Source organism: Atta cephalotes (genome assembly GCF_000143395.1).
Source record: "Atta cephalotes unplaced genomic scaffold scaffold00041, whole genome shotgun sequence".
NCBI lineage: Eukaryota > Metazoa > Arthropoda > Insecta > Hymenoptera > Formicidae > Atta > Atta cephalotes.
In genome coordinates this window covers 1,225,042-1,239,923 of record NW_012130105.1, presented here as the reverse complement: position 1 = coordinate 1,239,923, position 14,882 = coordinate 1,225,042, and the positions used below count along the sequence as shown (strand labels likewise).

At 38.6% G+C, this 14,882-nt stretch overlaps 1 protein-coding gene across 1 annotated transcript in view; it reads right to left on the bottom strand.

Annotated features, from left to right (window-relative positions):
- The window catches only part of LOC105622174 (roundabout homolog 2-like), a 150,051-nt gene that overhangs the window by 5,629 nt on the left and 129,540 nt on the right, over positions 1-14,882 (bottom strand). The window contains exons 3-6 of the mRNA XM_012203604.1: positions 8,406-8,559; positions 3,674-3,804; positions 1,786-2,052; positions 488-768 (exon numbers count right to left, since the gene is read on the bottom strand). Coding sequence (XP_012058994.1) covers positions 488-768; positions 1,786-2,052; positions 3,674-3,804; positions 8,406-8,559 — 833 coding nt within the window. The remainder of the gene's footprint in view (positions 1-487; positions 769-1,785; positions 2,053-3,673; positions 3,805-8,405; positions 8,560-14,882) is intronic.

The window sequence follows — 14,882 nt, the reverse complement described above, 5'->3', positions numbered from 1 at the left end:
ACGTACGTACGTACGTACGTACGTACGTACGTACGTAACGTACGTAGTACGTACGTAGTACGTAACGTAACGTACGTACGTAAGTAAGTAGTACGTACGTAGTAGTACGTACGTACGTACGTACTACTACTACTACTACGTACTACTACTCTCTCTCTCTCTCTCTCTCTCTCTCTCTCTCTCTCTCTCTCTCTCTCTCTCTCTCTCTCTCTCTCTCTCTCTCTCTCTCTCTCTCATCCGGACAGATTTATCTTGCCCGTATATTTCAAACTGTTGCACGTTTGTTTAGCACGCGACTTTCGTTGTCCGGATACGCATGATTACGCGTGATTATCATCAGTTTGCAACTACTAACTACTTGTACCATTATAGCACGAAAAAAAGAAAAGTCATGGCGTTCGTGACGGAGAAGATTCTCAGGGTCGTAGGTGATTGTCGAGCATGGGATTGAACCACCGTCGAGACGTGGATTACAAGGCTTACGTACCTGAAGAAATACGGTGGCGGTGCTGGCGCCGGCCTGACTAATGGCGCTGCACACGTAGTGGCCCTCGTCCTTCCTGACGGCGCCCTTGATACTTAGACTTCCGTCTTCCGTGACGGTGTAGTGGCTTTGATACGTGTGGCCGGGGAACATTAGTTCCTGAGAACCCTCTCGGGTCCAAAATATCGACGGCTTCGGAGCACCCCGCGCGGCGCATGAGAAAGTGACGTCGGTGCCGGCGTTTACCGTCTCGTCCTTGGGGAAGTTTGTGAATACCGGCCTCGCTGTGATAAACAGTTATTTGAACATGTCTCCTCATCGTATAATTTAGCAATAGTTTCGATTAATCCTTGATAACCACGACCTAATATTTCTTCAAATGCATAAAATGAAAATTTACGTCATATAATCTTTATAATTTTTATTAATCAATTGAGAACTTTGAAAGATAGATATTTCAAAATAGCCTTTTCAGCGATAGAAATATCGAACCTTCTGCATCCTTTTCCGTTTTAATTATTTAAAGCTAATGTAAAATTAATCAGTTGGAGCTAAATTTGTAGTAAATTTTTCGTATAAAAAAAATCTCGTGTGAGAAATAACAGAGTTATGGATTTTAAGTTCCTCGCTTGACTAAAATAGATAAACATTGTTGTATAGGAAATAAAGATCTTAAACGGTCAAGTTGCATCTTTAATGTTTAAATAATTCGAAGTGAATTTATACACTACGTACCCAATTCCCCGCAAACTGCTCATCAAATTTGCAAGATTGGATATGTAGCATATAAATTCACATTGAATTATTTAAGCACTAAATTAGAGATCCAACATAATTATTTAGGACCTTTATCTCAAAAGATACTTTATTTAAAAAAGAAAAATTTTGGAAAAAGAGAAAATTTGTATATATGATCGACGCTATTATGTTCCCGCATACATGTCTGTTCAGAATTCATCTTGCTCACTTGAGCGTAAAGTTTGGGCTGTCTGACTATAATACCGTGTCCATCGTATGATCGTACCCTCCTATCTCGTACACTCCGGGCTACTCAACATGTTCGAATTTTCCAAGCCGCAGATTCGATTTCGCCGTCGAAGCCAGGCGCAAAAGTCGACATCCGACAGGATGCACATTGCGGGGCTTGATATGCGGTGATAATGCGCGTCTGCCCTCCTCTCTGGCACCCCCTTCACTCGTCATGATAATCGTACACCGAGCGCGTAATTAATTTCACGGTCGAGCGGATCCTCGAGTGCAGGGAGGACGGGGCAAGTGACAGAGGGAGGATTAGTACTCACAGTGCACGGTAAGAGTGGCGCTCGCTGATATCGCACCGACGCCGTTCTCCGCGTCGCAGATGTACGTCCCCTGGTCCTGGGGATTCACCCGCTCGATGTGTAAACTTTTGTCATTGAGAATGTGCGCCCGGCCTATCGGCATCTTGCCGTCGTTTCGACGCCACAAGATCTCTGGCTCCGGGTCGCCGCCCACCCTGCAGGCAAACTCCGCCGTTTGTTCCGCGAGGATCGTCTGGTTCGATGGCATAGCCAGGAAGTATGGCTTCACTGTAAAGACAGAGCGAGGATTTAGTTGGAAAATCCCGATAGCGCTGGAAGGAATGGAAAAGGTTTTGATCTATATTCCGAATTACGATCCGCGGCTTTTCATCGGATTCTGAACGGCTCTGTGGTCACAAATTGACACGCGGACGTTATTTATTTAATGCAGTTTGGTTATCACGATTGATCAGTTGGTTCGAAAGAACAAATAATATTTTAGTAATAAATCATAAGTAGACGAATGCATTAAAGCGTTGCATTAATAATGACGTTATGAATACATAATGCTGCTCTGAATTAAAAGATCATCGATGACAATATCATTTCGTTCATTTCCAATATGCACGAAATTGAACTGTCTACCAAATCAGAGCAATATTGAAAAGACGATAAAGCTGGAACAAAATGGAACGCAAGAGCGACAATTAATTATGTCATACAATAGTTATAAATTGTTAAAATGATTGACGATGTCATCGGGCAAAATGTAAAGCACTACTTTTACAATTATCAGTTCTCTCTGGAATATTTTATCCAAATTTGAAACTTAACACAATCATGCCACGCGAGACGAAAAGTACTTATCGGACAATCAGGATTAACGTTAAGTGTGCAGCGCTAAACCAAGCTAAGCTCGATGGTGTCTACGAATCCGTGTTTGGCCTCTTAGTCTTAATCGCAAGGGGATGCGGGAAGGGAAATAGGATATGTTCGTGTTACGAGCTTTTGGTAAGGTTTAAGCCTGCAGCACATTCAAAAATAGCGACAGACAAGAAAAGCATAAGCAGTAATCATTTTTTATTTGCTACTACTCATATTATCTTATGTTTTAATTTAATTTAATTTAATTTAGTACATATATGGTATATATAGTAATTCAAGATTGAATTATTTAAGCAATAAAGATTCAGCGACCGTTATAAGTATTTTAATTTCTAATATTAATTTAATTTATTTGTGCATCAATTATAAAATAAAAATAAGAATAACAGCGACTAAAGAGTTAAGCGAGAAAAGTTCTTTACTGTAATTAACCAATTTTTTTATTGCTTTAATTTTCTGTGTGCTATGGGCTTTAAACTAGTGGTACATAGATTAACGTAAGCAAAAAGCAAATTAATTTTTTATTTGCTACTGCTTAGACTACAGAAAAATAATAATAACTTGTTTCAAGTATTTTAAAAGTTCATATATCAGTAATTCTATCATAAGTTCATTGCAAGCATCAAATTTATTCAACAAAATTTTCCGAATTTTAATACATAAGTTTAATACTTTTTAATCAAGATTATTAAATTAAAATAAATTTGATTTGTTTAGCATACAAAGTCGCTTCTTCATGATAAAATTTCATAATCCTTCTAAAGAAAAGAAATTCCTGTTTTGAGTATATAATGAGTACTTCTAAAATTTGTAACAAGTATTATTATCAAGAAAATATTTTTTATTAAAAATAATCTCGTTACTTAAAAGAAAAAATTAATTAAGCGATCATTTTTCTAAACAATAAAATTTTTCTATGTATACCTACATTATTGTTTCATTCTCTATTGTGATTAGCCAATTTATTTATTGTTCATTTATTGTTCTTACTCTTTTATGTCCGTGTATCTATCATAATTCTTACCATGAACTGTGAGGACCGCTACCGCAGACTCCTTAGTGCCAACCATGTTTTCGGCGATGCATTGGTATTTGCCCTGATCGGCTGGCCTCACGTCAGATATCATTAGGTTACCCCCATCTACGAGGGTTATCCTGAAACGGCCGATGAACGATTAATCAAGACGCGCGACATTTCCCATTCGATAAGAGCGACGGCGACGAAAATTACGACGATTAATTTCCGTCTGCCGAGATCGACCGCGTCTTTAAGCGCCGCGAGTATCGTCGGGGAGAAGACGTAAATGGTCCAGTAATGTTCCCTATATTTCACGTTATTACGTAATACATATATTTATTATCGTAATACATTATTATCGTATTATGTTACCCAAGTTTCGTAACTTGAGACCGGGCGAAAGATCGTTTTTCGTGCAAACTGTCGCGAGACAATTTCGTGCACTCCCCCGTATGTTTAATCGTTCCGTTCCAAGAGACGTAGTTTGTCTTACCCGGCCCGGTTTCCTTCACCAAAGCAGAGAGGAAACTTTCGAGAGAACGACGGGTTTTCGTACGCGCGCCCTTTACCACCCTCTTTCCTCTCTTCTCCTCACTGTCCTGATATTATTTATGCGAGGGAATAAGGCGCGCGAAGGCGCGTACTCAAGACTGCGTACTTGACATTCCCAAGCCGTCCTTACCCGAGGGATCGACTCTTCCCCGCGTCGGCGGTCGCGAGATTAAACGGCCGTCTCGTTGAGGGGGGCGGGGAGGGTGCACATGCACAATATCGCCGCGTATGGAGAACGATGTTCGTGACGACGCGAATCGATCGATAGCTCTCGATCGCGCTCTCTAATTTATAGTGTCAATTAATTTTCGCGCCGGTGGTGCTCGATTACCTCTCCCCTCCCTTTCTCTCCAGCCTTTTCTCTTCCCTCTCAACCTCCTCCCTCCTCCTCCTCTTCACTACGGTACCATTCTTCCATCGTTCTCCATGTCCCGTTTTACCAGGTTCCGCGCGCTTCGATGAGAGAGGAGAGTGAAGAGAGAAGCGGTGGAGAGAAGCGCGGTCTCGACGTTCCGATACGGCCGGATTTAATTCCTATCGGTTGTCCTAATTTATCGCGGCTTCGGGCTTCCATCGGTAAATCCGGCGTGGGGACGGATGGCGGTGATAGAAGAGGAGAAACAAGGGGGAGAATAGGGAGAAGGGAACGGGAGGGGGAGGGGGGGGTTTCCGCGGGCCGCCGCAACGGAGGAGAGTACCCTATTGATCGAGACGAAGGAGAGGAAAATAGCCGTCGAAACGAGCGAGCGAGTGAACGAAGCGCGTGCGAGTTTCGCTTAGTTTCATTTCGTTTTCGAGACGTGAGAGACCTCATCGGGGAGAAAAAAAAATGTCTCCATTTCTCGCCTTCCGTCGAGACTTTGCGCCTCACACCCTCTTTGGAAATCCGAAAGGAACAGAGGGTAAAAAAAGGAAAATCGTATGTCACGTGCCCTCGGGTGCCGGGTCAAAACGTGCTATCGTGTCCCATAGAGGACGGAAATCCATAAAAGAAAGAAGAAGGAATGTGCGCGTTCCTGAGAGCGTTAAGCCAACATATACAATACGGAAATGGAAGTAATTACACGAGAAAAATCTAACCGTACAGAGATATAGTCCGTATGACGAATGACGGAGATATAATCTGGAACGACGGCGAATAAAATAATGGTAATCGTAGCAGAACTAATTAATTAGTAATTTATTAAGTCGATAAATTATATTCGATCTATTATCTCACTCTCGCGTTACAACATCGTGGATAAATTTCTCCTTAATCTCCGTGATTTTTTTCATCGTTCATTCGAAAAGTTTGATAACAAGAATCTTTTTTTTTCACAGCCCATGACGAAATGACGGGCAATAAAAATCGTAATCATGACAGAGCAAATCAATTAATAATTTATTAAATCGATAAATTATACTCAACTTTCTTTCTCCGCTCTCTCGCGCTGCAACACCGCGGATAAATTTCTCCTTAATCCCTAGCCGTGTTTTTTTTCATCATGCATTCGAGAACTTTCGTAATAAGAATTTTTTTTTCTTATCTCCGATGGAGTTTCGCCGATCGGAATAAGGGAGGTCGTGAAGGTTTGCCGACATTCCTCCTGAGAAAGAGAGAGAAAGAATGAGGAGAAAAGGACGGGATCGCGGTGCGAAAAAAACTAAGAGGCGTTCAGTGCCCCATGAAAGTTTGATCGAGTCGATCCACGGGGATTCGGGGGAGAAAAAAAATCACCCGTTCCCGAGATACGAATGGCAGACGGAGGAGCGCGGAAGTGTGCTGGGTCGTTACAACGAGGTGGCTCGCGCAAGCGTACGCTTAAAAGCTTGATCCTGGAAGAAGAGAGAGAGAGAGAGAGAGAGAGAGAGAGAGAGAGAGAAATGGAAAGGAAGAGAGCAAGAAAGAGTGAGAAAGGGTAAATTCGTATCCCGCCGAATTTATGCGCCGATTCCTGTACAGAAACGAGTTGCGGGTCTCCCCTATTTCTCGTTCGGCTATAACGTAATCGTCAAGACGTAGGTAAATACGGTGCATACTTTCACGCTTTGTTATATGTCAAATATCATTGCGTGATTTATTATTAAACCGATAAGCCTCAGTGGGAAATTTTATTGACACATCGCGGTATGGATTTACTTCCGATGAAAATATCAGTGACGGCGTTAAATGCAGAGATATTCAATGCGTCATCGAGCACCGCGAATAGAAATGGATGATGTTTAAATCCGAGCCGATAAATGGATGCGGTTAATTTAATCCGTCATCTCTTTTTCAATTTTAATCATAAAATGGTTTATAATAGAGAGGCTATGATAAGTTTAATCTTAACGAATAACACTAGCTATGTAATAATGATATTTTAATATGAAATCGATTGAGATGTCATGTATCGAAATGAATCTTCATAAGGAATTTATATCTATTTAGAACGGTATTTATAATTCATTTTTACTTTAAGACCGTCTTAAATAATATCTTAAGATGATACAGTCTTCTAATTGACTTATGACATCTTCAAACAATACTTAAGACAAATATAATCTCAAATATAAGAATCAATTATACCAGCCTCAAGGGAATCCTAAAATTGTCTGTTTTATCGATCATTTTTTAAACAAGTATTTTTTTAACTGTTTATATATACAGATTATTTTATAAATAGATTTAAAAATTCTTTTTCACAACTAAAGTATGAACTGTTGTAGCAACGATCATACCTGATCGATGTCAATAATACAGTCTTTTTAACTCCGAACTCTTATTCTCTTGCGAGATACCTACTACTAGACATAATTACTGCTTTGTTTTATTTCTCACACCGATTTTATTCGTAGTATACAAATGAAATTTTCCTCTTCCTCAAATGAGATTACCTCTTCCTCTTAGATACTGAAGTCCCTTTCTAAGCACATTTTCTAAAAATACATTTCTACATAGTAATGTTCTTTCATGTAATTTCTAGTGCAATCTAAACTTATTTCAAACGCACAAAAACTCTTCTATCTAAAACTCTTATATGCAACACATATTGTTACGAGTCGACTACAGAAGCTGATGACAATTTTTCAATTTCCTTTCCGTTTTTCGTAAAAATGAAATTGTTCTTGCGGACTGTGTGTTTTGTCTATACTTTAATTGTGGAGGATTTTAAAATCTGGTGTGAATGCAATAAAAAGATTGGAGGATTTGAAAATTAATCACATTTGATCGGTAAAACAGGACAATTCCAGCATCCCTTTAAACCAGGACTTCGAAAAAGCACAGGCAAATGCGAGATAACCGTCCGTATTTGCGTTAGTGGCGGCGTTTGATACGATATTTTTTGTTCTGGCGACGTCCCTTTTACCCCGGCGCGTCGCTGTTAGAATTAAGTTAATCCGGAGTTCCGTCCGTCCCTTTCTCTCTGCTGTCTCCACCCTCTCACATCTATAAAAGTAGATTTCCCGGCCGTAATCCCGCGAGCGTAAAAGTTGCTCTTACTGCCGCGACATTATTGCGTATGGAGACACACAACGTAAAATTCCCATATATAGGCGCTCTATCCTATGTGTGGTGGCGCGACGTTGCAATTTAATCGGGAATGGGCGGGTTTGAAGCGGATGCGACGGCGGATGCGTTCGCGCTTTTAAAGGTTCGCAAATTGCGAACGGAGGGGGTATATTTATTATTGTTTTATCATTCATTCGAAACAAAATCAAATTAATCGCTGTATACTGCGGAGTAACGAGGCGCATTGAAATACTCGGTGCTTATTTTCAAGTTTATTTTGGATTTAATTACTATTATTTACTTGCTTATGTTTATTACAGCGGTCGCGCGTCCCCGTTCAGTTTATTTAGTAACATTGCAACATTCGGTGTAACCATCTAAAGTGAACGTTTGTCTTGTCCGCTTAGTGCCAACGAGTCGGACGACAATCGGACAAAGGCAGGAAGAAGTAAAGGAAGCTCGCGGCTTAAAGTCATTTTCAAGCAGCCAGCAGCTGCTGCTGCAACTCGAGTTGTTCACCAGCAATAGGTCCCCAAGTTCCAAAAAGAGAGGAAAGGGACCTTGCTGGTCCGCCGACAAAATAGTCAACCCCGCATTTAATCATTACGCTTTTTCGTTGCGCGTCGGGCGTGCAATTTCGTTGCGTTTTCGGCCGTCGCGGTGTGTCGAGCGAAATTCAAAGGGACGGGACCGTGGGTCACAAAGAAAGCTCACCGTTTTGTCGCTTCCAGGTCTATTATGTGACCGTTCCTCTTCCAATGGAGGGTTGGTTCCGGATGGCCGCGAGGCGGTCCGCACTCCAGCAAAGCCGTCTCCCCGGCGGCGACCCTCGTGTTCTGTGGCTCCGCGCGAAACTCATCCCGCAGCACTGCAACAGACAACAACCCGTCACGATGATGCACCGCTGCATTACAAAAGACACTACGTTGCCAGTTGTCTGTCTGGGGCGAGGATACAATACTTCCGCGCGCGCAACTGGGACAACAGGAAGCGAGAGAACGTTTGATCTTTTTTGTTTCTTCTCTTCCTTTTTTTTTTTAAAGGAATGAAAGTAGGGCGTTTTTACACTTATATTTTTTTCATCTTTTATTAACGACGTCATTTTATCGAATCATTCTGATATCGACTTACTCACTGAGAGTGCCATAACTACGTTCAGTTTGAAGCGCGCTCTGAAGTTTTAACAAGCTTTCACAAAAGTCATCCGATTTTTCGCTCGTGTACTGAGGGAGTGTGAAACTAGGACAAACTAAAATGAATTTCAAATACCCGCGACGGGTTTGGAAACACCGAAAAAAAAGAAAAAAAACAGATTGTTCTTGGATGACCAAAGCGTCTCGTTATTCTAGTCGGATTTCATGTGTGAATAATTTCTTTGCTAAAATCGCAGCACCGTAATATTGGTTTTATTCGATAACGTGTTTATTTACGTTTCCATTTTCTAGGAAAGATCTCTCAATATTTCACTAAAATTACTTGAAAAGTATTCAGATAAGGAAAACTCAAACAGCAGCTATTTCCAAAGGAGAATATTTCCGGAATACCCATGCGTCTTTAGAAATTTGTATATGAAAAGAACTAGATGCCCTATTCAGTCTTTGTAAGAATGCAAAGAGGAGGGCGGAGAATAAGCGATATATATTTATATAAATGTGAAAATATTTAAAGGTTGACATTATTCCTCCGTTAACGGGAGAATTTTAGATTCGCCTCGGGAATAGATTAAGGCTTATATTTGAATGATAGACCAAAAGTTACAAAATTGTGCCATATGAAGGAAACGAAGATGCATACCATTCATCGAATGCATTATCGGGTTAAGCATGGAATGACTATGGAATGAGTATATATACGGGAAACGCAGCGCGAGCACGAAACCCGCCGCGTGCCAGCCTGGGAGCTACGAATTGAAATTTGAGACAAACGGAGGGAAAGAGGACGAAAGAGGGAGAGTCAAATGAAGGAAGGGTGAGAAGGGAGAGAAAGAGCTCCCGACAGAAGAAAGGTTGCTTTCATAGACGGCAAGGACGGTTTGAAAAACGTGGGTCGCTATCTCGGATCCAGAGACCCTAACGATTCTGACGGTAAATCAAATGTAACGCAATTTCTCAGAAAACGAGGAGAGGGAGATAAAGGGATCGGCTTCATCGTCCTCGAGTCACCCCGGTTCTAGCTTTCAACCCCTTTTGCTGTGTCGCACTCTGTAAACTTTCCCCGGGAATGACGTACGCGGGAGGTCAGGACCATCCTCATCCCTCCTCTTTCTACGTACTTCGCTCACCCAATCCTCTGCGGTTGCCTGTGTACCTTATACGGTATATATACCGAATTTACGTGAATCCCATAGGCTACGTGCGCGCACGCGGCAACGTGAAAAATGAGGATTGCGCTGCCGTGGGCCAGGTATACGTCACGTAAATAGGTACATGGTGCATACGGAATCAGGATCAGGATCGGGATCAGGCGCGCTCTTTATAGCCTGGGGTTTCCGGATTATTCGAGACTCCTACTGTCTCAATCTAAAAGGATATATAAGATAACAGTGGATAAATGCGCATACGAAATAGGAGCGTAAAACGGATTTCTAAAATCGATTACAGCAATTACGAGACACTTAATTTACTTTTATTTTTAACTCTTAGTACACGATGATTTTCCAATACTTTACTATACACGATGGGTTATTTATATTTTGTGATTAATTTTCATTATATTAAATATACAAAAATTATTGAGTAATTCTTACACATACTTTAACATCTTTAAAAAGTACTTATAAAATTGTATATTTAAAAGAATTATATATAAATGTTATAATTAATTATTTGATGCCTCTACTATAGTTTTTCGAAAAAAAGAAGTGTGCAGAATATGAATAATCCAATAGTGAGAGTTAGTTATACATGACTGACATGAGAGAAAAATATTGCGAATATTATTTATATTCTTCGATATTTATTAGTTATAACAAAATTTGATTGCAATGATATATACATTTTTGTGAAATATATTTTGTTAATTGTAAAAATATAAAATATTATAGATGGCTTATTTGCTAAAAATAAAATTTTATATTTTGCCGTATTTAAAAAAAATATTTATTTCAGTGAAATAAATATATTTCACACAAATAAATTTTATGTATCTTTTTCTTAGTGTAATAACATTCTAATATTATTATTATTTCATCGTATATTTAATGTTCTTGAAAGTATTAATTTCTATTAGTCTATTCCATTTTTATCGATAAATATCGCGCATTTACACCATAGTACCAAGAGACACGATAGTGTCAAAAGAATTATAATGTTATAGAATTAATATATTATAATATTTATGAATATTAACTCGAGAGTAATCACCAACAATTTTTTTTACATTTCAGCGATAAAAAAAAATGTATTATTGTAAAATATTGTTTTGTGTGACGATACCATTTAATATACTTTTTTTTAATAATTTAGACACGTTAAAATAAAGTGTTGTAAGTGCTAAATTTATCAAAAAAAAAAAAGGGGGGGGGAAACTTATTTTTTTTTACAATTATTACTTCAAAAAAATTTTACAAAAAATTATCACGAAAAAATATAAACAATTCTGCAAATAAAGATTCTGCAAAACAAAATTTTAATTAAAAGCAAATATAATTTTTAAAAAATCGTAATAAAATTTTAAAATTTCAAAACATAGAGTTAAAGTAAAAATTACATAATAGATGTGGCACGCTTAAATTTAAAATAATAATAAAATAAATATTAAAATATTTATTTAAAAAATACTATCACAATAAGTTACTTTGTTTAATTTTTTAAATTTATATTTTTTTTGCAGAAGATTGTGATTAAATCTATGTATCCATAATGTTCTCTAATATCAGTTTTTGTAATTTCCTGAATAACAAAACTAAATTAAATAAATACTGCTAAAAAGTGATCATAATACAATTACTTATGGTATTATTTTAAATCTTTAGCATAATGTCTAATCTAGATTTATATTATGACATATGCAGATTACAATATTACTGGAACTGTTGTCGTTAGCGTCGATCACTGCTATTTTTTGCAGTAGCACATTTTACGGCGGTCATCGTCAGCCGGTCGGCGCGATGCGTGGTCGCCGAAGAAAATCTCAATCTCGTGCGTCGCGTATCTCGTTTACATTTACATAAAGCGAGACTCGAATCGATAATGTGACACGGTCGGGCAGCGCGCGAATGTCGCGACATTACACGGGCGTATCGGCGCCGCGGGTCTAAAATTAGACCGCGCGCTGGCAAAATTATCTGGTCGTTGATGTCTACTACGTATCTGCGCTTGCATTTACATATAGGAATGGCGCGGCGTTAAGGAGCGCTTTATTTATACCGCGAACGCCAAACCGCGCGCCTTACCGACTGTCACGCGATCTCGCATGGCTTGGAGTCGCGCGATCGGCTATCTAAAGATCCTTAAGTAAGAGACTGGATACTATACTTTTTTTGTTCCGCCATATTTTTCAGGACCTACTTAAAATAGAATGAGATGGATAAGATAGAATGCATAAGATAGAATGAGATGTCCACGCATCTTATTCTAATAAATTTTGAAAAATATGGTGTAATATGGTTTCAATCAGAAGTCTAAACGAAGTCCAATCTCCTACTTGAGGATCTCTAGCGATATCTAGAGATCTTCAAGACATTGGATACCATGTGTTCAATCAAGAAATTGGATATCATTCAGACAACTTTTGATTAGTGCTAGAGATCTTCGAGAGATTGGACACCATACGGTTGGTTCATTATATTTTTCAGAACCTGCTTGAGATGAAATGAAATAGATGCATGATTTTTCTTATTCCAAGCAGTTCCTAAAAAAATGTGGCGAATCAAACATATGGAATCCAATCTCTTACTTGAGGTAAGATCTCTAGCGAAACCCGACTACCTCCCTAGTTGAGTGGTGTTTTTTGGTCCTGCGGAATGAACAGCCCTACGATCGAGCACAAGCACAGAAATTAACTCGCGCTGGCTCGGAGCGCGATTTACTGATCGCGTCGAAAGGCTTCCCTTCGCGAGCGAACCGCGTCTCCCTACGCGAGCGATCGATATCATCGCAGCACTCCCGGGCATCCCGCCGCCGAATCCCCGAGTGTGTTTTCTGTGCCAACGACCGCGCATAATCGATATTTCACAGTTCGAGCCGCAAAGAGGAAAAAAAAAGAGGGAAAAGAGAAATCATTTTATCGGTCGCGTCGGAAGCGCCGTTCCTACAATCGGCATGAACACCGCGACTATATATCCCGGCGTCGCGGATCGTTAGCCGCCGTAAAACACACACGCACGTTGTTACGTCTGGTACACGTGCGCGCAGACACCGGAATACACGCGTATACACGGGGGCTCACGCACATCGCCACTTCCCTTCCCGTGTAATGCCGTTAATTTGGTATTGTAGGCGATCGTGGCTAATGGTTTCCAGCCGGGGAGTATCGACCAAATTTCGATGACGCCGTATTATCGTTCTACTGAATGCGCTTTAATGAAGCGTGCATCCAGTCGAATAACGAATGTCTAACGACCCGGCCCAATTATGTGACAAGAAATCGCAACATTGTCGCGCAACATGAGCGAGCGCGTCACTTTCGCCGAAATGTTTAGACGAGGCAAAACTTCGTCCTGAGGATCGTTGGTCAGGAAGAAACGTGTCACAAAACAGAGGGGCGAAACGACGAAACTTTGGCACTATTAACGTCGACAAGATACGGGCTGTTCATGCGGTGTACACGGGTTCTCTATGGGGAATCAACGATCCTCTCTCGGGATCCTACTTGATTTAAACTTACAGGTTGACTTTTAATATTAGAGGATATGAATAAAACCTTTGCGAATTCTATATATGTATATATATATATATATATATATTCTTTACGTATTGTTTCATTCAATGTAAATGTATTAAAAAAATGGATAACAAAAAGTCATAAAAAAATACGAACGATTAATTTCTTTTTTATCAAACAAAAATGTATATTATATATTTCTATATTTGAACAAATTTATAATTTATATTGGAAATAAAATGTAAAGATAAAAACTTGGTTTATATTCTAATATCTCCAATAATGTTTCATTTTTAATATAAAACTTCATACGAGTATTAAATAAAACTTTCGCATATTCTCTAACTTTATATGGATCTTATTTTATTTAATATATGAATATGTAAAAATGAATTAAAAATTACAAATAATAAATTACATAAATGCAGACAATTAATGTTTTCAAATGAAATTGACTTCAATATTTGAATGAATCTATTTCTATTGAAAATAGAATGTGAAGAAAAACATTTGTAATATTTTAATATTTCTTACAATATCTCATTATTTTTAACATAAAAATTTATGATGAATAAAACTTTCGCGAGTCATAAACGAACATTTTCTAGCTTTACAAATTTTATTTCATGTGAATATATAAAAAATTTTATGTCAAAAGTTACAAAAAAATATGCGGATGATTAACGTTTTGTCAAACAAAAATTGTCTTTCGATATTTGAATGAATCTATTCACATTTCATTGGAAATAAAATGTGAAGATAAAAATTTGGTTTGTAATGTCCTAATATCTCTTGTAATATCTCATCATTTTAAACATAAAAATTCATAATGAATAAAATTTACACGAATCGTAAGCATATATTCTCTAACTTTACACGAATTTTATTTTGTGCAATGTGAATATATTAAAAATTTGATGTCAAGTTTTACAAAAAGAAAAAATAAAACTTTTCCTCAAATAAAAATTATCTTTCGATAATATTTAGAAGATCTATCCATATTGGAAATAAAATGTAAAGATAAAAATTTGGCTTGTAATATTTTAATGTTTTATGATATGCCTCACTATTTTTAACATACAAAAAACTCTATAATATCCTATTAAAATGTCATTTTATAAGGGAGCCATTTCGAAGAGCAGTTTCCCTCTTACTCGATCACCGAGTCCAATTAACTCGAGATTCGCGTCTCCGTTTGCGGTATCGACGATCGCACTCATCAACGTCCGTCACGTTGCTTTCGGTCCCTCGTTCGCAGGATAATTCCACTCGGGCAATTACTTAGGCGGCCATTCGTCGACGTTACGTTAAGCGCTCGAATGGATGTCGTCGTTCGACTCTGTCTCTCTCTCTCTCTCNCNCTNTCTC